Source organism: Ochotona princeps, chromosome 20 (genome assembly GCF_030435755.1).
Source record: "Ochotona princeps isolate mOchPri1 chromosome 20, mOchPri1.hap1, whole genome shotgun sequence".
Lineage (NCBI taxonomy): Eukaryota > Metazoa > Chordata > Mammalia > Lagomorpha > Ochotonidae > Ochotona > Ochotona princeps.
Window position 1 is genome coordinate 35186181 of NC_080851.1, and position 24576 is coordinate 35210756.

The window sequence follows — 24576 nt, forward strand, 5'->3', positions numbered from 1 at the left end:
CACGCGACTATACTCAGCAATAAGCAAAAAGGTAAAAAGTATGCTCTAGGACTTGGTCAGATGACTGACGCCTGGCTGCATGAGTGCTGGAGCCATCCGAGGAAGTCGACTTCTGCCCTTTGGAAGTCCATTCCTTCTTTAAGAAACAGGTGGTGTAGGACAAAGGGAAGCATTGTCAGTCACAGATAATTCTGTTGTAAGAACTCCAGTAAAGTGCACTAAGGCACATCTCTCCTTAGCTTCTTTGTTGGAGAAAGCCAGTTTTCCATTGGATTAGCTCAGTTCCCCACCTCGGGGTGGCTTCTGTGAGGTAACCAGTGGCTTTCTGGATCTTTATGAAGAGAACACCTTTTGGGCTTGCTTTTTTTCTTCTTTTTCTTCCACTTGCCTGGAAAATAGCCAATTTTATAACATTGAAGAAACAAATGAAGGATTCTTTTGTTTTCAAAGCAAAATCACATCCATCCATTCACAGTAACAAAGAATTCTTAAGGTATCTGTTACTTTTAACACTATCATGACTCATCATTGTTTATTGTTGGCACTTCTCTTAAGAATTTGATCTGTGAGCCTGGTGTAAGAGCTCAATTAGCTAATCCTCCCCCTTTAAGCATTGAGATTTCATATGGGCTCTGGTTCATGTCCCAGTTGCTCTACTTTTCTTCCAGCTCCCTGCTTGTGGCCTGGGAAAGCAGTGGATGATGACCCAAAATCTTAGTACCCTGCACCCACCCAGGAAACCCAGAAGGGGCTTCTGGCTCCTGACTTCAGACTGGCTCAGCCACTACAGTCACTTGGGGAGTGGACCAGCAGATGGAAGATCTTTCTCTCTGTATCTCCTTCTTTGTAAATCTGCTTTTCCAATAAATAAATAAATAAATATTTAAATAAATAAATAAATAATTTGTTAGGGCGACGGCCTTTATAGAAGAATGGGATAGGTACCCTGTGGATGGGATTTGAAATGATCTGAGGTCCTATATGGACAGGTTTTTAAAACTAAAGTTGGTGACTTGTTTGGATGTTTCTGCCTTCCTATCCCACTTATGAGAAGGTGGGGCACCCCCCAGAAACAAGTGGGTGCTTAGTGTAGGCATGATGAAATGCTATGTGGTGGGCTGGAACCCTGAACAGAAACATCCTTCTTAATAAATTGCATTTGGAACTCACTGAGCAAGGAGAAAGGGTAGGAGGGATAGGGATGAAATAGCAAAAGAGAAAAAGGGTAAGTACCGATCCAAGTGCAGAGCCTCAGCATCAGAAAGGCCCAGAAGCATGCCTTCCGTTCCTTATACATGCATTCATTCAAAACATGTACTGAGCACCCACTCCAGTTTGCGTATCATGACACACATTCAGAAGGCACTTCTGAGCAAGAACAGACCAAATAACTTCACCTGGTATTACAGCAAGGTAATTCAGGAGAACAATTACACTGAAACCTCCAAAGCTGGGACAGAGGCCAGGGCCACACAATACAGGGACGATGTCAGCCTGATGTGCGTGGACTTGACCTAGGCAGCGAGGCCAAGACTCGGCTGAAGAAGAGGACTTTAATGAAAAGCAGAGAGCTGAAGGTGGGAGAAGGAACATCTTAAGAGAGGAAGCAACAGCACAGGCAGGCATTGTGAAAGAAAACACAGTCAAAGAGCTGCAAGCTGGCTCAACAGCATACATCTGGGCAGAGCAGAGGCGAGCATAATGCGTGATGTGACAAGGGGCATCACTGTCATTTTCTGCTTAAAATAGTGGCATGGGTAGCACTAATTAAAAATAATGGATTGTTTCAAAATTGAAGCTTTTCACTTGCATGCTTTTACAGTTAAGCTGCAGTAATTGAAGCAATATATACCAGTGTTCCTTATTTAGAAGTATCCTATAAGATTGGAATAATTTGCACATCATGCATTTAATCATGAGGTAAAAATAATTATTTTCTGATATTGGGATGACTTGCTACTAAATATAAATTACTCTCCATTCTCCTCTTCTACTCATCTAATTCCTTGCCCTAATTTACTTCTTATTTGCATAGTTATCACATTTGTGACAGTTTCCGTATTCTTGGTTTTTTCTCGGGTGCAGCATGCTACCAGGGCAGGGTATAATTTGGATCCAATTTTCCCATCTGGTGTGAGCTCTTTGCTTTTGCTGACTTTTCTGCCCTGTCACTCAGAACTCTTCATGATTTGTAGTTTAGCCCAAACCCATCTTCCTTGCCAAGTTATTCTTTTGACTGTCTTCTTTGTCTTCTGGTTCTCTTCTTTCTAGCAGAAGCTCTTTGTTCTCTGGCTTTCCTATTTATATGAATGTCACACACTAGCTTTAACCCAGATTGGCAGATTTTTCATTTAGGCACTTTTCTGATTCTTATAACCATAGAATCCTTTCTTAATGTTCTATATATAACTTCGGGAAAAGAAGAGAAAATAACATGTTTGCTTACTGGTATTATTTGAGGAAGTTGAAATGCATTTTTAAATTCAATTTTCCAAAACATGTCTCTTCATTCTTTTCGCACTTAATACTGGAGAATAGCAAAGCTAACTGCTTTGTGGCGATAACTGACGACCAAAAAGAGCTTTGAAAGTTTCCTAAACTCCTGTTCTTAGAGCTGGTATTTTGAGCAGTGCACGAAACACTATTTGGTAGTTTTATCACAGCACAGAAATTAATTCAAAGAAAGAGCATTCGCTCTAAAAGCACAAGAAGTGTAAGATTAAACATGTTAGTTGCTTTGTGATTTACTGTTTTTGAACATCCTGCAAATGTCCAACTTACTTGTCTTGGGTTGCAGCAGCCAATGTTGCTATTGGCTCGCCCGTTTTCATCTGGAAATGTCAGTGCTTCAAACCGACTCCTTTGTAGATTTCATTATGGGTTCATTTGGTATTTTTGTGTTGCTTTGTTTTTGCTATAATGATTAGCATTTTTTAAGAGTTGTCTTTCATAATTAGCTATAGGCAGTGTTTTGAAAGTGATTACATTTTATGAATGGAATCATTTGAAGTTTTGGTTTTTGTAGATTATTTCTTTTGATATAGGAAAACGCGTGTCAGTTTGTGGGTTGATCATCTACCTAACCATTTATTGAATTCTTTGAATAATTCATTTCTGTTTTAAGTAACTTTAAATGACACGTTCATGTATCTGAAAGGAGGATAGATGTCTGTTTTGCTTGCTAGTACTCAATCATCTTCTATATTTTTCATGTCCTACTTCATTGGCCAAGAACTCAAATACAATGATAACCTTTAGTAGTGATGCCAGACAGCTTTGTGTTTTCTCTAAGTTTGAGGAAAAAATCTCAGCATAGCAGAATAATACTCCTTCCTCTCCTTTCATTTATTCCTTTGTTTGCTTTGTTTGCTTAAAGATGCATGTTGAGTAGTGCTGAGTACTCCATGGTGTCTAATTAAAACTTGAAAATGCTAGTGTACGTTCTTTATCACAACACATTGTGGTAAGAGAACATTGTCTATGTATAACTTAGTTAATATACTGTTCACTGATGACATTCTTTTCATTATGTAAATGTCATTTACTTCTGAATCTTATATCATACTCTTACTTAATACCTTTGTCATGCAAATTTGGGAATTAATCATTACTCAGTTCCTCTGTTGTTTATTCCTATTCTGTGATAAAACCAATATTCTTTTTAACCTAAGCACATCATTTTTAGAATATTCATAGTTTATATCTGTTATTCATATCTTACATTCTTTCATTCTTTTGATAAAAGGTTTTATTTTATTTGAAAGATGGAGTTACAGAAATGGAGAGATGGAGAAGGAGATCTTCCATCTGTTGGTTCACTCCCCTAATTGGTCATAATGGCCAGGGTTGGACCAGGTGGAAGCCAGGAGCAAGGAGCTCTCGAGTGGTTACATGGACCAAGAATTTAAGCCGTTTTCTGCTTTTGCAGGTGCCTTAGCAGAGAGCTAGGTTGCAAGTGGAGCAGCCAGGAATCAAACTGGTACTTATACAAGGTACCACCGCTGCAGGCAGCAGCTTAACTTGTTACAGCTCAGGGCCAGCCCCATGTGTTGTATTGTCCTCAGTTTTCCACATTGAGAATTTGTCTTCTTGATCTACATTCATGCTGCTGTATCGCCTATTTAATTTTCATTTGAATGATTATACTTTTAGTTTTTAGTATCTCTACTCCCAATTCTTGATATTTTAGAGATAACAGGATTTTTTAATGCTCATTTAGATATCAGCCTTCCATTAGGAACTTTCCTCTTTGTTGAAAGGGTGGTTTTATTTCAGGATTTTTGGATCTTTCCCAATGTTCCATTATTGTTGATCTTTGGAATTAACTGAAGTGTATTTCAGTGACAAAGCACTGGGTCATGCGTTCTGACAGCTTGCTTTTTATTGTGTATGGCGGCGTGGATCTTTTTGCTCCCTGAGACCTCTATTGCTTCTTCTCTGGACCAAGTGCCCATCTGAGATACCACTGATAGTGGGTAGAAGATTGCTGGTTCCTTAATGTAGGCAGGGAACAATTGTTGGCCTGATGTTGTGACTGGTGATGTGGTGTCGTATAAACTTCACACAAGATCATTTCCTGTTCCTGGAATTTGTTCCCCTAGAGCTTCAACCAATTCTCATCATACAATTTTGTCCTGATGCATTTTTAAGTCTTCATGTATATGACCACCCATTTCATAAGGCTAAAAATAATTGGTTTCATCTTATAAAGTGTGTCTCCTATTTGTAACATGTTCTTGTTTGTCAGAGAGCTCATTGTTCTGATTCCCATTGCTTGCAATCTCATCATGGCCAGCTCATCTGTCTTTGGTGCTTCTTTAAATTTGTGGTGATTGCCAACTACTCCATTCTTTGATTTTATTTTAATATGCTTTTAAATCATTCTATTTATTTGCATGAAAATTTTAGTTATTTTTAGACACATTGCACATTATTTAGGGTGACCCGGAGTAAATGGTGTAACTATGCCTGATGCTATTTTATTACTGGTAATAAAGAAATTAAATGGCCATTGCATTTAATGGAACCAAAGCTGCCTTATGTATATTTATAGAAAGTGGCATGTTTTCCTTCCCAAAAGCAGGAAACTGTTTTTGTGGTTTCCTCTATCTACTCATCAATGAAAATGAGGGAAGATGTTTCAAATATCATCTCTGATGTCTGAGTGGTTCTTGAAAAGATGTGATTGACAGATTACACATGATCTCAAGCAAGAGACCAGGGAGTAATGACGAACAGTTAAAAACCATGAAAAGTCAAACCTCATTCACACTTTTAAAATTTTTTTAACTGAAATTCTATTTTATAAAATTTGGGTGCTGAGAAAACTTTTTTCATTTGTCAGTTCACCAAGCCATTTTTCCTGAAATGGAGGAGGTTGTATATGAAGAAGTTAAATCATCATAAATTCAAAATCCTTATTAAACGCCCAACTTGTAGATATCTGTACAGTTTAATGCAGCAGAGTGACCTCTACACACCATACGACTTGGCATCCGGCCTGCCTTTCAGAGTTTATCGATATCCTGTGATGCTCACCATGTGGCCCGTCATGTTGTGTGATCCTCTGCTGCAAGCTATCCCACAGATACCGTTGGAAGATAATCTTGGCCTCTTGTGGCTGATGTGAAAGTGGTATGTTGCTGGACTGAGCTGTGAGTCAGTGGGGCTTTTAGATCTGATTCCAAACAGTTGCCTTTGGATCCACCTTAGATGCGTTTCACTGTGGCTCATCTATTTGTGATGTTGCTTTTCTGGGGCTGAAGCTGATTTCCTAATGTGTCATGTGTCCCGGGACTCACAATGTCTCAGGCTGAAGGAAATACCAACTAATTATTGAGTTCTGAAGGGAAGGGAAATAAGAACTGTGAAGCTTAATGTCACATTTTATGGTGTTTAAATGTCAAGCATGTTAAGGAAAAGTACTTACCAATTATATTTACAATCTCTTGCAACACCCTTTATTTGGTTGGTGAGGTTTTTTTCTAAGCAACCAAGCTAACATTGTGAAATGCTGCAAGCACTTTGCTTTATCTTGTGCTGTCTCCATTTTTGTTGGTGGTGTTGTAAAATCTCTTTTTTTATAAGAAGTGTGTTGACTTATTTGAAAGGCAGCTTGAGAGCATGAGAGCAGGAGTGAGAGCCAAACCCAAAGCAAAGGCGAGACCTGGAAGGAGAGAGTGAGATGAGAGAATATGAGCTCCCGTCCACTGTCACACATCCAGAGCTGGGCCAGGCAGAAGCCAATCCAATTCTCCCATGGGGCGACAGGGAGCCAGGTACACATCTGTCATCTGTGTCCTCCCGGGGTGCACATCAGCAGGAAACTAGCCTGGAAGCAGAGGCAGGACCTCAATCCAAGACACTACAATATGGGAGATGGATGTCTCAACCTGTAGCTTAGCCCACTGTGCTGGAACACCTGCCCGTAACTTGTCCTCATTTAATATCCTGTGCTTTAAAATGTGCCTACCCAAATGTAAGAAAGTTTTTAAACAAAAGCATTTTGTTTCCCTCTTAAAACACCTACTTAATTTCTTGTATATAGTTATGCCATAGTTTGTTAATTGCAGAAAGGTAACATGTTATCCTGGGGTGTTCAAAAATTGTCACTTTCTTTTTTTTTTAAAGATTTATTTATTTTTATTACAAAGTCAGATATACAGAGACGAGAGACAGAGAGGAAGATCTTCTGTCCGATGATTCACTCCCCAAGTGAGCCGCAACAGGCCGGTGTGCGCCAATCCAAAGCCAGGAACCAGGAACCTCTTCCGGGTCTCCCATGCGGGTGCAGGGTCCCAATGCATTGGGCCATCCTTGACTGCTTTCCCAGGTCACAAGCAGGGAGCTGGATGGGAAGTGGCACTGCCGGGATTAGAACCGGCGCCCATATGTGATCCCGAGGCTTTCAAGGCGAGGACTTGAGCCGCTAGGCCACGCCGCCGGGCCCAATTGTCACTTTCAAGGCTGGCAGAATGATGTAGTGTGCTTGGCCTCCATCTGTGGTGCCAGTATCTCATATGTACAGCAGTTCAATACTCGGGTGCTCTGCTTCCAATCCTGTTCATGGTTTATGGCCTGGGAAAGCAGCCGAGGCCGCCCCAACTCCTTGGGTGCCTGTACTTGTTGGGGAAACCCTGGGGCGACTCCTGGCTCTTGGCTGCTAGCTTCAGACCTGCCCAGTTCTGGCCATCACAGTCATTTGGAGAGTAAACCAGTGGAGGCTCTCACTGACTTTCCTTCTCTCTCTGTAATGCTGCTTTTCTAATTAAAAAAAAATCTTTTAAAAATGATATATTAGAGATGAAGTATTTGTGAATTCTACTGGTATGAAATTTTAAAAAATACCACTTTCCATTGGAAACAATGATTGTGGATCAGGGTGAAGAGGGCATCCCAAGTTTGCTTGCATCCCAACAGGAGAAACCTTCTCCATTGTTCCTTTCCCAACCCTTACCAGGCTTATCAATTAGAAAAAAACAAAGCAAGTAGTACAGTATCTGTAAGAAGCCAGGATGAACTCCAGTTTTCCTGGCTGTTTTGGATGAGCTCATGTTTTTGTTTTTGTCTGTAGTGATGACTTATTTCCGTTAGTGCTTAACTCCAAACAAAACACATCTTGGCCAACGAGGTTTCCCAGTGCAAGCTTTCCTGGCATTTTTCAAGTTACAATAATAAACATTACTGTCCATGAGAGGAATGTATTTTTTTCTAGAGTGATGTATAGATTTGCTTGCAGAAATGTCTTAGGAAACTCCAGTTTCCTTTTGTCTTTCTAAGATTTTTCAGTGGAGATTGTCCGTTCCCTGCCGCTTCCACGCAGAGGCATTCGGGATAAGGCGGTCCGCCTTGCTCTGCTCACTGCCAACACACAGAATTAACACTGACATTTTCTTTCTTGCTTGATTACCGCTCCTGACTGGTGCTTTAATTATTTGTAGCCACCAGACATTTATTTGTCTTTTAAAGACCTTCCAATCCCAATAAGAACAAGTAGCCAATTAAAAGGAAGAATGATTCTGTAACCTTTCCTTTTCCTTTCGATTGTGTGTGTTCTATAGAAGACTTAAATGGTTCTTTATGAAATTAGTGTGTGCAAGAAACTGGAGAGTTTCGCCGTAGGCAGTATAGATGCAATCCACGCTGCGGTTTCCTTTGTAGGCTTTCCAGGGTGCCATGTCACCATGCCCCTTGCTCATGCCTTCACCAGACCTTTGTCTGTCTGAGTCCTGGAGTAGAACTTTGGTGCTGCCTTCCCATCCCACATCCTGCACCTTACAGAAAACCCATTGCAAGAAAAGTAAGCACTTCTCATTGCTCAGTGTAAAGGCAGACCCTTCCAGGGAGCCAAAACCCACCAGGCAGCAACCAGGATAGGTAGAGCAATGTATGTGTTGGTCTGTGCTTTGGATTTGATCTTTGCTTTGGCTTGGCTCTTGCACTTGTTGTCCCCCGTGGATGATCATTTTGTAGCAAGATTACTCCTGAAGCCGAGGAGCTCCCGGCCTGCCTTTGCCATGCACCTGGTTGGTGACAGACATTAGAGGAGAACACTCCATTGACCTGTGTGCTCTACATGTATTGCTTAAATGAAGATTCTCCCCCAGTGTTCTCTGACAAGTGTTCACTCCTCCCTTTTGCCTAAAGGTGACACATTCTGGATTCACAAATGTCCTCATTTTCAGGTGTGTGTTTTTATTGTTACTGACCCAGGAGTGTCAATTCCCTCATTGATTTGTATTTATATTGTAAAACATAGATAAGCAGGTGCGGTTATTTGTTGCTTTTATTTCTGGAAGGGACATGCACCCTGTGCTAAGGAAGCTGGTGCCAAGCCTCACAGGATGTTCTCTGCTGCTGAGAGTTTTAAGTCTTGGGAGAGAGTTTCCATCTGTAATTAGATATTAAATGGCACCCCCAAAATGAGTGGATCTAAGCATGACATCGTCATGTGCTTTTGGGTAGTAGTCAAGTGCTTAGCCTTTGTAGGTTTCGCTGTTGGTTTGAAGTCTGTTTCCCAGTCACTCTCTGTGTGGTATCCTTGCAGAATTAGTCATTGTATTACTTTCAGATGATCAAAATAGTTGCCTATATCTTAATTGTTTTTTTTTCTATAATGTGAAAGACAAATTCTTCTGATCCTTATTGAAGACAATGGAGGAGACATTATTTAAGAGACTAGGGCAATGGGGTCCTGTAGTGGGGAGTGGGGATTGTGTGTAGCTCTGAGGACAAAGGAAAGGAGGGACCACTGGTAAGGAACAGTGGGCAGAAGCAGAGATGCGGGAGATAGGGCCAGCACGGCATTCCTGGCCACTCTTTGGGACTCTGTGCTATGTCACTCATGTCAGTTTGGTTCCAACATCTGTGACATTTTTTGTGTTAAAATGACTATGGAATCTCAGGGGTGAGAGGGCACCCTACCCAAGTAGCTTTGAGAGGTCTCTTGTGCAAGGCCAGCCAAAGGTGATCAGGCAAGAAGGCGGAGGATTCCTGCCACAGCTGGGTGATACAGACCCAGCAGGGAGGGACCATGAGGTGCAGGCCAACAAGTCTCCCAGGAAACCAACTGGTTTGGTTAAGGAGACAGTCTGTCTTCCAGAAACATAGGTTTCGTTTTAATACATGACTTTTCTCATTTTTTCCATAAATTTCAAAAATGAGATTTTTGTTTATTGCTTTTCCATTTTTTCTGTTTTTCAAAAAAATTTTCATCTGTACTCTTACAAACTACTGGCCGATGATTCAGCACATTCATAAAGTATCACTTGTCAAAGGATGCTCTTCTGTTTCCATCATTCTTTCGGAGTGTATTAGTGGCAGTTCTCCAGCCAGAGAGACTTGTTCCTCTTGTCTGCCTGTCTCACCTGCCTACCTTTCTTTTCTACTGTCTTGCTGGCTTCCAGTGATCAGTCAGTCAGTATAGCAGTCTATCTCAATGGACTTGAATATTAGTTTTATTTTATGTCGCATGAAGTAACTTATTTTCTTACCCACCATGCAGATGTGGCCATTGGGAGCCCCTTCTGTTGCTTTCTCGTCCTTCCCTATGTCAACGGATTTTGAGCACCACCTTACTATCTGACACCAAGAGACACCATCTTATTCTCTTCCTTACTCCATTTCAGGCTCTTAAATTTTCCCCTGAGAAATCCTATTTTCCTTTGTTAGAGAATGGCATTTAGATACCAATATCAGTTGCTTAGAGTGCCCATTGCTCCTGGCATGCCGTTGTGCGTGAGTTCTTTCAGTGAACAGACAATCTTAGACAGTATTTGCAGCTCTATGGAACAAAACATACTCATCCTAATCTATTTCTGTATAACCATTAGTATCTATTTCTATATAACGTACAATTTATTTGTAAGATGAATTTAAACGGACACCTCTAGGTTCAATTCAACGTCATGGGATCTTTCTGTGCCTCCTCTTTCCTCGCATGTAACCCTTTCTACAAAAATAGATTTTATCAACTGTTCAATAAAGAACATACATCAGTTTAATTTAAAAAATTACCAATTGTACCTCTGGGGGGAAATGCGTTACTTCAAATACAGTGCTTATAGCAACACACCCTTGCATACAGTATAAAATTTAATTAGGTTTATTGGTATCTTTGCAACCCTCATTCAGTTGCTTATTTGTAATACATTTATTTGATGTGGCTGGTATTCCACCTGGGATGAGTCTGTCTTGGCTGAGTGTAATGGGTACCTGTTAGAGTGTGTGGAATAACCATCACCATACCTGTGAATGTGCAATCTGTGCAGAAGAACGTGCTGTTCAGGTTGGAGTGTGACCTGTCATTCGTTTCCTTGTCTTTTCCATTCGTTGTGGTAGTTGAATGCTGCTTTTTAAATCTTGTGCAGTTGCGTACATTCACGCCTTCTCACGGAGTGTGTTGGGGTGACTAGTGTATGGCATTTCCAGTTCAATGCTGCCCTCTGCTGTTGGTGCAGCTGCATTCCGCCTCTTTGCTTCATTTATCTCCCTGGTGTTGTGTGTCCTCCCATTGCTGAGTTTGTTTCTGTGCTTTCAAGGCCCTAACGTTCCCCCTTTTGGTTTCTTCCTTCTTTACCAGTCAACTGAAAAATCTGCTTCTCCTTTCCTTTCTTGGGTTTTATCCCCAAGGAGAAAGCCATTGTTTCCGTCTAAGCATTATAATGACCAGCTCCTTCCCCTTACAGCCTTGCGCTTTTCTGGGCACCACACTGTCTAAAGCTTATGCTTCCTGTGGCACTTTCAGATCAACTTGATACCCGTCAATCACTCACCTTTTTTTCCCTTCCATATTTGTAGCAGGACGGGAGCGTGAGAAAGTTAGTGATTCTCTTCTCTTCGCTGTCTTACCTTCATGCACTGTTATTTTCAAGTTTAGGAACTGGAATCTACAGAGCACACTGAAGATAGTGTGTGTGTAGTTTTATTCAATCTTAACATTGTTACTGTTACCACAGAAATCAGTCACCTGGAAGGCACAGTTGTTTTCACTTTGTTTTTTTCTCTGCAGATACCAGTGGTTCATGTCCTGTTTATAAACAGGTCAGCTGAAATTTTATTTTACATGCTTATGTGAAACTGTGATATGCACGTTACAAGCATTGTGCCAACATGTTCACCCAACTGGAGTCTTCTCTTGCTGCCCCTATGCCATCGCTCTCACACCCAGTATTTGCATTTTGTACGTGCACATGTCTCTGTGTTTAGATGTTACTTGTGTTATCTGGGGACTGCTTTCTTTGCATTTACAAACCAATTCCAAGTCCACTTATTTTATGCCCTTTCTTTTAGGGATGGGAACTTTTTTTTTCATCACAGGCAGATAATTCATTTTTGTTCATAAGAAACAATGTAGGTGAGTGGGCAGTTGTGAGCATTTCAGTTTGATAGATTTGGGTGGGGGTAGGCATTATTTTCTGCTTTTTTTTTTTTTTTGACATTCTGGAGAAATACTCTCACCGTGTTCTTGATGCCATTGTTGTACCAGAGGCAACCCTCTGTCTATCGTGTTCTTGGTGGCATTGTACCAGAGCAGCCTTCCATCTGCCTGGTGACTGTCTGCTGGCCAATTTGTGCTCTCTCTCTGCTCTGATTTTCACCTTCTGTTTTCCTTTTCTGCTTTGTCCACCCTGAGAGCTGTTCAGTCTCCTCTATAAACAAATTCACTCGTTCCGTAACTTACAGAAATTTTAGTCACAATGTCTTTATTTTTTTTCCTCTCACTTCTGTATTCTTTTCCTGGGATACTGTTAAACAAACATTAGCCATTCTTTTCATTTGTGCCAAATCTCTTATCCTCCTTTTGCATTTTATGTTACCTTAGAATTTGTGATGTGTGTGCTGGGTCATTTCCTCAACTCTTTCTTCAGTTTCAGTAATGCCATCTTCAACTGTATCTAATCCATCAGTTGATCTATCCTTTGAGATGATTTTTTGTTCAAATGCATCAGTGGTTTTCATTTGTAAAATTTTTATTTTTTTTATGTTTCAAATTTATATGTGCTTGAGTCATGCTGTTTTTAAATTCCACATTTAAATATTTAACAGGGCTTTAAAAATATTTTGCCCCTGAAAATTCTAATGCTGTATTTATTTCAGTGTTGAATTTATCTTATGTTTTATTTGTGGCATATTACGATTAGTTTTTATGTATGTTTCATTTACCTGACTGCATATCCCAAAAAGGGAAACATCTGTCCATTCATATCTTAACATGTAAGGGAACTTCAAAAGTTTGTGGACAGTGTACCTGGATTTCATTCATCCTCATACCAAAATAATCTTTTAATCCCATTTCAGCAAGCCTTTTAGAGTGCCCTCATGTGGTTTAGAGGCTTTCATCAAGTAAGTGCTCAAAATCTAGTCATTGATTAAATAAAGACACTGCTATCTTTTTTCCTTTTCCTTTACTTCAAGTTTTTCAACACTTAAAATAAGAAATGTTCCACTAATGAATATCATTTTGTAGTCCTCACATATCCCAGATCTCCTTACTTGTTCTTTTGAGAGTTAGCCATGGTTGTACATAACGGTTTCTTCCTTTGAATTTTAGAGAAGTTGTATTTCATTCATTCGTGCCGACTGATGTACATGTTGGTCAGTGAAAGAGACCCTGAAGAATCTACATGAATCCCTAGCATCCTTGTTTAGACATGTTTGCTCATTTCCATGTGCAAAGTTTTCTCTTTCATGATTTTTTTAGGCAGTGATGTACATGATGATGCATCCTTTATCTTAATGCTTCAGGATTTCTCATAGTGGGCTTTTGTCCCAGGAATTAGGGCACTGCTTGGACCATTGGCATCCCCTATTGGAGTATTTGGGTTTGGGTCCTGGCTCTGCTCACAGCTCCAGCTTCATGTTGTCCGCCCTGGGAGTCATGAAGTGGTGACTCTGCTGGTTGGGTGCCTTGGGCCCTGCCACTCCCATGGGGATCCAGAATTGAGTTCTCAACTCCTGGTTTCAGCTTGGCCCTGCTGCAGCTGTTCTGGGCCTTTGGTGGATGAATAAGTAGATTGAAGCTCTCTCTTACATCAATTAAAAAGATGACTCGCCAAAAGCAAAACAACTATTTTGATGTTTCAAAGATGTCTTAATCGTCAGCAATTTGTGAAAGCCAAATCTTTGCAGAATAATACCAGCTATCATAGTTAATCATCTAAAACATTTACTTATTATGTGGAAGGCAGAGTAAGAGACAGAGACAGAGAGATCTTCCGTCTGCTAGTTCACACCCTAAATGCCTGCACCAGGCTGGGGTGCAGGACTGGGATAAGCTGTAACCAGGATCCTGGGACTTTAATATGGTCTCCTGTGTGTGTGTGGCAGAGAAGCAGTCCTCATTTCTGCCACCTACCATGTGCACTGCAGGAAGCTGGAACTGGAAGTGAAGCCAGGCCGTGAATGTAGGTACTCTGACTTGAGATGTGACCATCCCAAGTGGCATTTGAAGTACTTTTCCAGATGTGCATTCTACTTAGTAAATTTTTATTCCTAATACAGGCATAGTACCCCCTCCCTTTTTGTGACTTGAGGTTGAAATATAATTTGGAAGAAGAATCTTTTTAAGAATTTTATAATCTAGTGAAGAAAATAAGATCTGTATATATGCAAATGTGAGGAAAATACACTTGTTCCTTAGTATTCTAAGGGGATTGATTGGTTCTAAAACCATTCTGTAGACACCAGATTCTATAGATGCTCAAGTGCTTTGTGTAACATGATGTCATAGTTGCACGATGCTCACATACACCCCCTCAGATAACTGAATCACCTCTAGATTTCTTATGATAATAAAGCATAAATGCTGGACAAATAGTTGTTACACTGAGTTGTTTAGGGAATGATGACAAGAAGAAAATCTGTATTATTCAGTTCAGAAAAAAGTGTTTATGTGTCTTTGATCTTCAGTTGGTTAAATCCAGGAATGTGGGACCTGTAGATACTGAGAACCATCCCTATCAGTAAGGGATTCTGATGAAGACTACCATAAACACTAGTGAAATGCAGTGACATAGGGGGTTGTCACAGCTGAACCCTGAAAATCCATGTGGGTTTTGGGAAACCATTTTATTGGAGCAGGAGTAGCACATGTTCTTTCCATTATGACCTGAAAAGTACATTCTTAGAGTGAAAGAGAGAGTTGTAGTTAGTGCAGTTGTTTGGGTTGATTATAGGTGGCCCAGAATGGTAAGTTGAAGGGCTGAAGATAGAGCAGATTGGGCAGAGGGAAGTGATTATTCTAAGGTTAACACTGGCCTTGGACAAAGAAAAGCATCCCACTAGAGCATCCTAAAGGGCTCCAGGTATAGGATGGTGAGACAGTGGAGAGATGTCACAGTGAAAAATTAGCAGGACTTGTAAACTATCGGGTGGGTTTAGGATCGAAACATTTTTTGCTAATTTAAAGGGATATCATATATGAAACCGCTTTTTCAACTTAATTAAGTAGTGCCACTTACATTGCGAATGATTTGCAAGGAAATAGAGTGTGACAGTGACAAGTATGACAAGTTCCAGACCTAGAAGTAGTTGACACAGTGGTTGGTGGCTTGTGACTTGGGTCGGACAGCTGGTCCTTTTTTCCATCCACATTCTACCTACCTCTGACCTTCCTGGTCTCTGGCTTTCTTCCAGTTTAGCAAATGTCAGTGCTGCATCCTAAGGTTTTATCCACTGACACTTTCTAACTTTTTTTTCCCCATAATCTTCTCCTTCCACAAGTATTTATTGAGCACCTGCTGTTGGTATGCATGGACCAACTGTTGTACGTTGAGTGTTGAGTGTTGATTGTGTTAATGGAGAAGCCCCAGTACATTTTAATTTTAGTCTTTAAGTTTTGGGAGATCACTGTTTAACTCACAGCAACAACAGGAAAATTCCTTTCCTTCGAAGAGAGCTATTTTGTTTTCCACAACCCTTATCAGTGAGTCAGTGATTTCCCCTGAAGTTTAGATTTACACTAAACACTTCTTTTAATCTCCACTAGGGGACAGTGTGTCCCCATTAGATTTTGTTTTTCCCCATACCAGCCAAATATATACAGTTTATTCTCAAATTATTCTAATTTGATGTTATTGATGTTAGAAATATTAACAAGCTAGTGGAAGTTTCATGAAGCGTGTCAATTTGATATTGTACATGGTATGGCAGGATAGGTGGCGTTAGATGGGAATATGTGGGTAGAGCCAGTATATTGCTTGGGGTATTTGAAATTTTGTGTTATTTGCAGAATACCTTTTGTAAAATTTTACCAAGGCTAGCACAGTAGCAGCATATTAATGTGAAACTGTGAGCAGACCGAATCTCAGGACAGTTTGTAACTCATGGAAATTGAATTAGGCTTTGGGCATGGAATTTGTGCAGACAGTGCAATGTTTTTCCCTCAAGAATGGCTATGTAATCTCCTGAGACATCTAAGCTTAAATATATGTACACATACTTTGGCTTTACAGCTTTCCTTTCGGTAGAGTACATTGTGTTCTCCAAGAGTGGTATGTGTGGGGGATGAATACTTCTAGAAGATTTCCTTTCAGCTTGTCCATAAAGATTTGGAGAACAATGATGTCATAGCCTTTCCGGCTATTCTTTGAGATGGTATTCTAACAAAATGCACATAAATTTAGTTCTAACAAGCTACCATAAATCTGATCCCATCCTTTTCATTCAAGTGTTGCCATCTGTGTTGCACACTGAGGGATTCACTATTTTTAAATATACATTTCAAAGTTCTTCTTAAGAACTCTGGGAATGATTTTTCCAAAAGTTGTCTTTTCAGAAACTCGAAGGGGACAGTTAGGAATAATTATCAGGGCATGGGCAACATAGAAAATTGGCCATTTGCAATACTTGCACATTAATACTCATTAGCAATCTACTTCTGGAAGTGCAGGCGACACCTACCTGCATTTTGAGGCAGAAGATGGGAAGGTAGCGTGAGGTCAGAGACGAGCCACCGTGAACTAGGCAGAAGTGCTGTCCTGTTAAATGCTCTGTGAAACTGTCCGTGGCTCCCCAAGGGCTTGCCAGAGGCTTGGGAGTCCTAACAGTAGGTCTGCGTCCTCATTCTCCTGCTCAGCTGAAGATGACAGACACAGTGATTGTAAGGCACCAGCCCATCACCAATGGCAACACAAGACACAAAGGGGGAAAGACCGCAAGGCAGGGACCTAGAGACAAGGCTGAGTTGCCATAGAGTCGATTTAGGTTCACCTGCTGCTGATTCCTTTGTTTTTTTTGTTTTTTTAGCTGCCAGGGTGTGTTATTCACTTTGAGGTTATGGAGGTTGAAAGTAGCATTGATACACTCACACACATAGACACATACACACACACACACACACACACACACACACACACACACACACTCACATATACACACATTCACATACAGTTCTTTTCACCCATCTTAAAATCCAGCTGGTTAGCAACTCCGCAATCTCAGGAACAATTGTGAGTTGAGTAAAATTAAGTACACTTTTGTTGTTGTGACTTTCAATTCCACTTGCCTGATATTTGTCTTGAAATCGAAATCGCCAGACAGCCACGATGCTGTGAATTATTCGTACCGTTCTTTCTTGGCATTTTACTGGAGATGAGAATTTCCAAGCATTAAAAAAATGTCTTTCTTGTATAGATTTTGAAGATATTTATGGGGAAAAGTGTCTTCTGGAAATGTGGACATTACTCTGTCTTATTGATTTGATATGGTCACAAATCAAATTGAGTTTCCTGAACTGAGGCAGTCATAAAGCTAAATTTTAAAATAATTTGTTTTTCTCCTAAGAATTAAATGTGTTCATTATGGAAATTTTGACAGGATAGCAAAGGACAAAGGAATAAAGTTGCTATAAATCCATCATCCAAAAATAACTCTTGCTAACATTTTTGAGAAAGCCGACTGCTGCATTGCACTTCTTGTCCCCACCCCTCAATGCCTTTTAACTGGGTTCTTTTTCTTTGCTGTCATATAGTTGTGAACAAGGACAAGCATAAATGCTCTATTTTCAACTAGAAGTTACATTTTGAAATTCTTTAACATTACTTTGGAAGGGGGAGGGTTTGACATTTTTCAAGCTTTCTCAAAAACGTTGATGCGATTACCAAGTGAAACCAGCAGACAAACCCAGCGATGCCAGCCCATTCATGGTCAAAATGTGAGAGAAGGTGCAGGCCCCAGCACCTCACAGCATGCAGGGCCCTTCTGACTGTCCTAAATCCCACTGGTCCACGCCTTTGGGTTTCCTGCCGCTGGTTCTCAGCGTTGGTGTGCAGCGATGACAGTTCGCACTCTTCATGACTGGAGAGCTGAAATCACAATCAACTTAAACCCTGGAAATAAATGTTGCCACGGTTACAGGGTGTTGACTAACTGCTGATAAACTTCTGGCCAGTTGTTCTTTTTGATGTACAAAATGTACAAAACCTGGTGTGCTTGCAATACATGTGGAAGGTCTGTTCCAACTCCTGACATGTATGGACCTCCATAAGAATCCATCAGCATTTCTTACCCCCACCCCCGGAGGAGTTCCTGTGTATTCTGGACGCGGCAGCTTTTGCCTACTCTAACCTCTTGGTCTCACTGACATTGGGAAGCATCGCAGTATTAAATGCTCTTACCACACTGTCACAGCCCTTGTCCTTTTGTGTCCAGTGATACTAATGTCACCTAAATCTACTCTTGCTCTTGGTAATGTACATTCTGTCGCACTACTTTCCTTGGGATTAGAATGAATGCTTTTTGCTCCTGTTTGTTTCATGAAATAAGTATCCAGATAACCTGGCTTCTGGAATGACCTACATATGATTTCCTAAATGTTTCAAACATTCTGTAGTGCTAAGAGGAGTGCCAGCAGATAAGGAAAGTGGTATTCCACAGAATATTCCTGGAATTTTTCTGTAGTTCTCATGTCAGGTTGAGATTATGTGTTTGGGGCGGCAGACTGTAGAGGCCTTCTTCATCAAACAGCAAGAGGGCCTACTAGCTTACTAGCAACAAGATTGTAACTGTTTACATTGACTTTGTTTGCATAATATTTTGTAAAGATTTATTTTTGTTGGAAAGGAGGATTTTACATAAAGAGAAAAGGAGAAACAGAGAGAAAGATGTTGCATCTGCTGGGTCACTCCTCAAATGACTGCAATGGCTGGAGCCAGGAGCCTTTTCTGAGTCTCCAACATAGGTGCAATGTTCCTAGGACTTGGACTATCCCTGCTGCTTTCCCAGGCCAAAAGGGGGGAGCAGTATGGGAAGTTGGAGCAGCATGGTACAAGGTGTATCTGCCCTTTCAATAAAAATAAATAAATCTTAAAAAAAAATGACCATGTGTTCTGTCCCTGTGCTCCCCACTCTCCTCAAGGATAAAAACGATTTGTTTTGTTTTGTTTTTGGCTTATTTGGTTAGTTGGGGGTTTTTCTTTGCATAACCACTTGTGGCAAAAAAATAAAAATAAAAAATAAAAAAAATTTCCCCCAAAACTGTTTCGTTAAGACATAATTCAGTCCACTTACCACTCAGTTCCCCAGTGCCAGAGGTGTTTAGTTTATTGCTGGAATGTTACATCAACGCATCACCGCAGTAGCTTTGAGAGCGTTTCCCTATTCCCAGAGAACACCCGGGACCTCTGTGATCATCACACTGTGACCACTGTAGTTGTCACCCACTGCTGTCCCCTCTTCCCACCTCTCCTCTCTCCTCCCTGCCCTTCACCTTCCGATGTCATGTACTTACTGTGTCTCTGTCATCCTGGATCCCCTTTATCTAACTGCCGTCTTATCTGCCTCCTCCCTAGCCACACCAGCTCCCAGATGCCAGGCTCTGGGAACACAGTCCTGCTCTCTGCTTGTGTGAGTTTAACCTATTTACACTCCACTTAGGGAGTGGCTAATTTTATTTAATAGTTGTTCTGGGTTCACCCTTGTTGATGCAAATGACAGGGATTCTTAATTCTCTCTCTCTCTCCCTCTCTCCCTCTCTCCCTCTCTCTCTCTCTCTCTCTCTCTCTCTCTCTCTCTCTCTCTCTCTCTCTCCCCGCCCCTCTCTCTCTTCCTCTCTCTTCCTTTCTTCCTCTCTCCTCTCTCATTCTCTCTCCCTTTTCACTGTCTCTCACTCTCTCTTCCCATCCTCCTCACTTTCTCTCTCTTTCTCTGTCCCCCCTTCTCTTCCTCTCCTCTCCTCTCCTCTCCTCCCCTCTCCTCTCCTCGTCTCTCTCTCTCTCTCTCTCTCTCTCTCTCTGTTGCCCTCTGTATCCCTCTCCCTCTTCCCCCCTCTGTCATAGCAGAGTAGGGTTTCATTGTAAGCTTCCTAAACCACTCCTCTGACAGTGGGCTTTCAGCTTGATTCCCTACCTAATGCTGAGGTCATGAACATGCGAATGCAGTGGCTCTTACACACACTGACATTTCAACTACTTAACTTCTCTGAATAAATAAAAAGATGGAATCGCTGGATCATATCACAGTTCTATTTCTAGTATTTTTAAGAATATTCTTAATTTTCCATTGTGGTTCTGCTAATTTGCTTCCTTAGCCACAGGCTTAAGGGTATCCCTTTTCTTGGCATCCTTGCCAACACTTACCTTATGGCCATTGTGACTTGTGTGTGAGGGATTATATCCATGTGTTTTTTAAAAAGATTTATTTGTGTTTGAAAGATTATTTGTTTTTATTGGGATGTCAGATTTACAGAGATTAAGAGATACAGAGAAAAAGATCTTCCAACCACTAGCTCACTGCCCAAGTGGCCACAATGGCCAGAGCACAGCCGATCCAAAGCCAGGAGACAGGAGCTTCTTCTGGATCTACCAACGGGTGCAGGGCCCCAAGGCTTCGGGCTGTCCTCCACTGTTTTCCCAAGCCACAGTAGGGAGCTGCAAGGGAAGTAGGGCCGCCGATATTAGAACCTGTGACCATATGGGATTCCAGTGTGTATAATATAAGGACTTTATCTGCTAGGCTAATTATTATAAGTCTAATTTGATTTCAGAGAGCTAGAAAGATAGAATTTCTTTTTTGAACTTTAGTTCCTCTTTCAGTGGTGGGTTTAGAATCATGTTTTTTAAAAGGATTTATTTATTTTTATTGGAAAAGCAGATTTTCAGAGAGGAGAGACAGAAATATCACCCATCAGCTGGGCCACTCCTCAAATGGCTGCATTGGTGGGAGCTGAGCCAACCTGAAGCCAGGAGTCAGGAGCTTCTTCCAGATTTTCCACACAGGTGCAGGGTCTCAAGGATTTGGACCAACTCCTACTGTTTTCCCAAGCCACAAGCTGGGAGCTGGGTAGGAAGTGGAGCAGGTTAGACATGAACTGGCACCTATATAGGATCCTGGCACTTGTAAGGGGGAAGATTAACCAATCAAGCCATCACACTGAACCTGCAAGATAGAATTCTTATGTCTTTAAAAGAAGAAGCCTAGGGCCTGGCGGCATGGCCTAGTGGCTAAAGTCCTCACCTTGAACGCCCCAGGATCCCATATGGGCACCAGTTCTAAACCCGGCAGCTCCACTTCCCATCCACCTTCCTGCTTGTGACCTGGGAAAGCAGTTGAGGATGGTCCAAAGCTTTGGCACCCTGCACTGACATGGGAGACCTGGAAGAGGTTCCTGGCTGCTGGCTTCGGATCGGCACAGCTCTGGCCGTTGTAGTCACTTGGGGAGTGAATCATCGGATGGAAGATCTTCCTCTCTGTATATCTGACTTTGTAATAAAAATAAATAAATCTTAAAAAAAAAAAGAAGCCTTAGTGATGGTCATCTGTGTTATATCTTCATTTTAGCAAATCAGTCTGCTACACTGATGCTGGTCAATGGTTGGTTCATGTTTTTCTGGATGTCAGAATGCTATCCAGGTTTGCAGAATGATGGATTGTGGAATGTTGAATTTGGCATGGATGAATTTGCTCCTGTGGAAGTACATCATATTTCAACTCCAGCACATTTGGCTTTAAAATTATTCACATGTGATCTAGGTCTTGTGATATTGTGTAAACCAGATTAGCATTTGAAATCCATATGGAAATGTTGTATCAAGCACACTTGGCAGAAGCAAGGCATTCAGCGCCTTGCCTCACCCATTGGGACACCATCAGAACAGTTGATGCAAAAAATGTGCAGGTGTGCAGGATGGGTGGGAGTGAGGGTGGACGGTGACCTGTGGCAGTGAGGAGTGCAGGACCGGTGCAGGCAAAGGCAGCGGTGACAGCGAGGCTCAGATCTGGTGCTTCCTTGTGCTGTTGCCAGGTTGCCGATTAAACCTCCCAAGAAGAGTCACCGACATCACCAGACAGCAGTCCCCATCAGCCAGTGAGTTAAACCCCAGAGGGATCTTCTTATCAAACCACCTTTGCTTTGAATTTGTTAGAATTTACAGAGTGCTACCATGTGTTAGACGTTGAACTAAGTGTTCCATATTCAGAGATAAATTGAATAATGCTTTCCATCAAGAAACTCACCATCTGGTGGAATGGTGGTCAACTAAATAGACTATGAAAATGTGGTGTGTGGGAGGAGTTCACTGCTGTGGAAACAGACACCCCAACTGGGTGATGGCTGTGTGCCAAGGTGGCTTGCTGGAGTCACACCTGGGTGGAACCCCAAAGAATGAATCGGGATCAACTGAATTAGGAAAGATGCAAGACACTTTGCTGGCAATGGAATTAGCTGGTGCCCAGGGCTATGGCTCAGAGAAATAGCTCGCGTGGTTCATCTTGATGCTCCATGCTAAGTGACTCTAGGCCTTTAGAGCTGAGTGGGGAAAGGGAACATCCACAAGAGGCTATTCCCACTTGCTGGCATCAGCCTTTATCCTGGGGCTCAGCGGAATCCTTCAATGGTCTACATAGAGAAGAGCGATGCTGTGGTCAGATTGAACACTCAATAGCAATATCTTGACTGGTCTGTGGGATGTGGAGTAGAGGTGACTGTCAGGAGATTGTCGCATTAGCGGAGGGCAGAGGGGCGATGCAGCAATGGCAGCTGGGATGATGTCATCCTCAATGCCTAACCCCAACACAATCGGCGGCAGGAATAGTAAGGATGGGAAATGGTGGGTCATAGTGACATGGCAATCACCTGGCACTTCCGTTGTAGGGTCCTCAAAGACAGCAGTTCTGCCTTTTTCTCCTCCCCTTTCTGTCCAGGCGATAATTGCCCATGACCTTAAATAAGCCGAGCTAATTTTAGGATGAGTAGATTTTCATAGGCAGCCTGATTTCATAGACAATATCGCCTATTAGCCACTTGTGAAATTACTCTGTCATGAGCTTCCTGGAACCTCAATTTCCAAACAGCATTTCTTGTTCTCCACACGCATCTGCAGCCATAACAAACTGTATATAATGGAGTCGGAGAGTGTTCATAGGCAAGATGAGGAACAGGCTTGTGCCATCGGGGAAGCAGCCATGCTTCAGCCAAGTGCCCAAAGTGCTCAGAGATAGAATTAGGAGAAAAATCATCTTTTGTTCCTTTTTGTTTAGCATTTGAAATTATGTCAGGTTTCTCATAGAATATTTAGCTGCTAGTGTGTGTGTGAGTGTGATTATAATGGAAAGTGCTAGCAGAAGCATCTGCCCTTCTTTGGGGGACACAGGTCCATGCCAACGGCTAAGGTCTGAGTTTAAAACCTGCCAAGTCGAGAAAGAGGATTTTTTCAGATGGCTCCTTATCCAATGTGGAATGTGATCTCTGCTTCTGTTTGTCCAATAACGATTGTTTTACCTATTCTTTTCAGGACGAGCAGAAGCTACAGGAGAATTTAAAACAAGCTGCCGTCATCATCGCTGCATTAATCAAAGACAGAAACCCCGGGCTGGTTGGACAACTGCTGGTAGCATGAAGAAAACGGCAAGGCCAGGCATCTTCCGCTGTGCTCGCCTGTACCCTGGCCGAGGCTGGTGGGCAGTCTTCCATTTCTTCTTGTGTTAGGATGTGCTACTCAGGTCATAGACATGTGTCTGTGTCCTGAGCACTGGCCTATGTGTCAAATGCAAGTTGCCCGGGCCAGAGTGGAAAATAAACACTTCAAGATGCTTTTCACAGAGGCAAACAGTAATGAGAAACTATGTCTGCCTGGAATGAGGATCTGGAAAACTTGACCTGTTACCTTCATTTGATAGATGAGGCTACAATGAAGCTAGTGGGTAAACTATTCTTCCTTCCAAGATTGTCCTCCCCTCCCCTCCCCCAGTGTGATCATCTGTCCTGTTGTTTTGTTCTGAACTTTCCCCCACCTTGAAATCCCTGATAAGGATAACAGGAAATGGAGCTCTGTTTCAAATAGCCTCACCCCTGGCCAAGTTACTCTGGATTCCTAACGCAAATATAGCCTTCTCTTTAAGGTATACGTATGTCTTAGACCATTTATGAAATTCAATTTTGCCTAATTTCAAAGGGTCTCTGATTTTTCTGTAAATGTTTTGTAAACATCTGGAAGACTTGGTAAATGTTGTTTTAATCAATGCCTGTTTAGTTGGTTATAAGGCTATAAGAGTGGAAATTCCATTGCCCAACACAAAGTTAAATTACTCTTTTACAGATACTTGTGCTTCTGAAAAAATTAAATTCTTATGTATCACGATTCCATTGATTTATGTCTTTAATTACTAATATTTCTCCCTACACTGCATTTCACAGTTATGGGTAACTAGTCATCAGAGATGCATTTTATTCTATACCCACATATATATTTTTTTAAAAGATTTTATTGTTATTGGAAAGCCGGATATACAGAGAGGAGGAGAGACAGGAAGATCCTCCATCCGATGTTTCACTCCCCAGGTGAGCCGCAACGGGCCGGTACTGTGCCAATCCGATGCCGGGACCAGGAACCTCTTCCAGGTCTCCCACGCAGGTGCAGGGTCCCAAAGCTTTGGGCCGTCCTCGACTGCTTTCCCAGGCCACCAGCAGGGAGCTGGATGGGAAGTGGAGCTTCCGGGATTAGAACCGGCGCCCATATGGCATCCCGGGGCTTTCAAGGCGAGGACTTTAGCCACTAGGCCACGCTGCCGGGCCCCCCACATATATTTTTATGAAAACAGATGAGATGAGGTTAAGTCAGGGCTTGGGTTGCATGTGGGAAC

At 41.8% G+C, this 24576-nt stretch overlaps 1 protein-coding gene across 1 annotated transcript in view; it reads left to right on the forward strand.

The window, feature by feature from the left end:
* CRPPA (CDP-L-ribitol pyrophosphorylase A) overlaps window positions 1-23840 on the forward strand; it is a 253771-nt gene extending 229931 nt beyond the window's left edge. The window contains exon 10 of the mRNA XM_004582471.2: window positions 23229-23840. Within this exon, the coding sequence (XP_004582528.1) occupies window positions 23229-23333 (105 nt within the window). The 3' untranslated portion in view covers window positions 23334-23840. The remainder of the gene's footprint in view (window positions 1-23228) is intronic.
* The last annotated feature ends 736 nt before the right edge of the window (window positions 23841-24576 follow it).